Genomic DNA, 993 nt, shown 5'->3' on the forward strand with positions numbered 1-993 from the left:
AACATATTGACATGTTTAGATGGAATAAACAACTAAGTGAGTTGACAGAGGAGATAGGAAAGTTGCAAGAAAGCAACGTCTCACTCAGTAATCAGGTAAAGATTGTTCAAAACAAACTTGACAGCAGAGATGATAACGAAAGTATTGATGACAGGATTGTGGTGCTGCAGGAAAATCTTAAAAAATCTTATGCAGATACTCTAAAAGATGTTGTGACTACAAATGTTGTGAAGTTAAATGATGAGGTGATAAACGACTGTTTCCAAGCGTTAAAAAAGGAGATGATCGAGACGAAGGAAGCAGTCAGCGTTGAGTTCAAAAATGTGCAGAAGACACTGGTCGAGGCATCTGAGGTTAAAGAGAAAGAAAGAAATATTATGTTGTTCCGACTGTCAGAACATGGTGATGACAAAAAGCGCATCATTCAAATATTTAAGCATTTGACAGATGATGCTGTAAATGACAAGGATGTCATTAAAATATTAAGATTGGGGAAGAAAAAGGAAAACTCAAATAGGCCATTGCTGATTAAAATGGACAACATAAAAATTAAAGCCCTTATAATGAGCAATCTCTCGAGACTAAAACTGTTAAACAATGAATTTGGTAATATTAGCCTCAGCCATGACTTAACCAAAGATCAAAGAATTGAACTAAAGAGTTTGGTGGACGAGGCTAGAAAACAAGAGGCAGCAAGTGGTGATTTTTTGTTCAGGGTGAGGGGTCCTCCAGGAAGATGGAAGATCATGAAATTACCGATGGTCAAGAAATGAATATGAATCCTGCTAGTGGTAGAGCGATGAATTGGTGTGATGCGGTGTCTTATGATGTTTGTGTTGCTTCTGATGTCGTTGATATGGATGATGCAGATGAGGATGAAACTATGCCAATTGTTTTGGATGTTGATGGATCATGTGTGTTGAACAATTTTGATGATGTGGATGCTATTGTAAATTGTGAATACTATATGCCAAATAACATTAGTCATTATTT

General features: G+C 36.6%; 1 protein-coding gene across 1 annotated transcript; it reads left to right on the forward strand.

Moving 5' to 3' along the window:
• Positions 1–11: 11 nt before the first annotated feature.
• On the forward strand, positions 12–773 carry HELRODRAFT_184653 (hypothetical protein; the record flags this gene model as incomplete). Its single annotated transcript, XM_009016205.1, has 1 exon — positions 12–773. One exon carries the CDS (start codon positions 12–14, stop codon positions 771–773), a length of 762 nt encoding a protein of 253 aa, XP_009014453.1.
• Positions 774–993: the final 220 nt, after the last annotated feature.

The sequence above is a fragment of the Helobdella robusta genome, assembly GCF_000326865.2.
Source record: "Helobdella robusta unplaced genomic scaffold HELROscaffold_1750, whole genome shotgun sequence".
Classification (NCBI taxonomy): Eukaryota; Metazoa; Annelida; class Clitellata; order Rhynchobdellida; family Glossiphoniidae; genus Helobdella; species Helobdella robusta.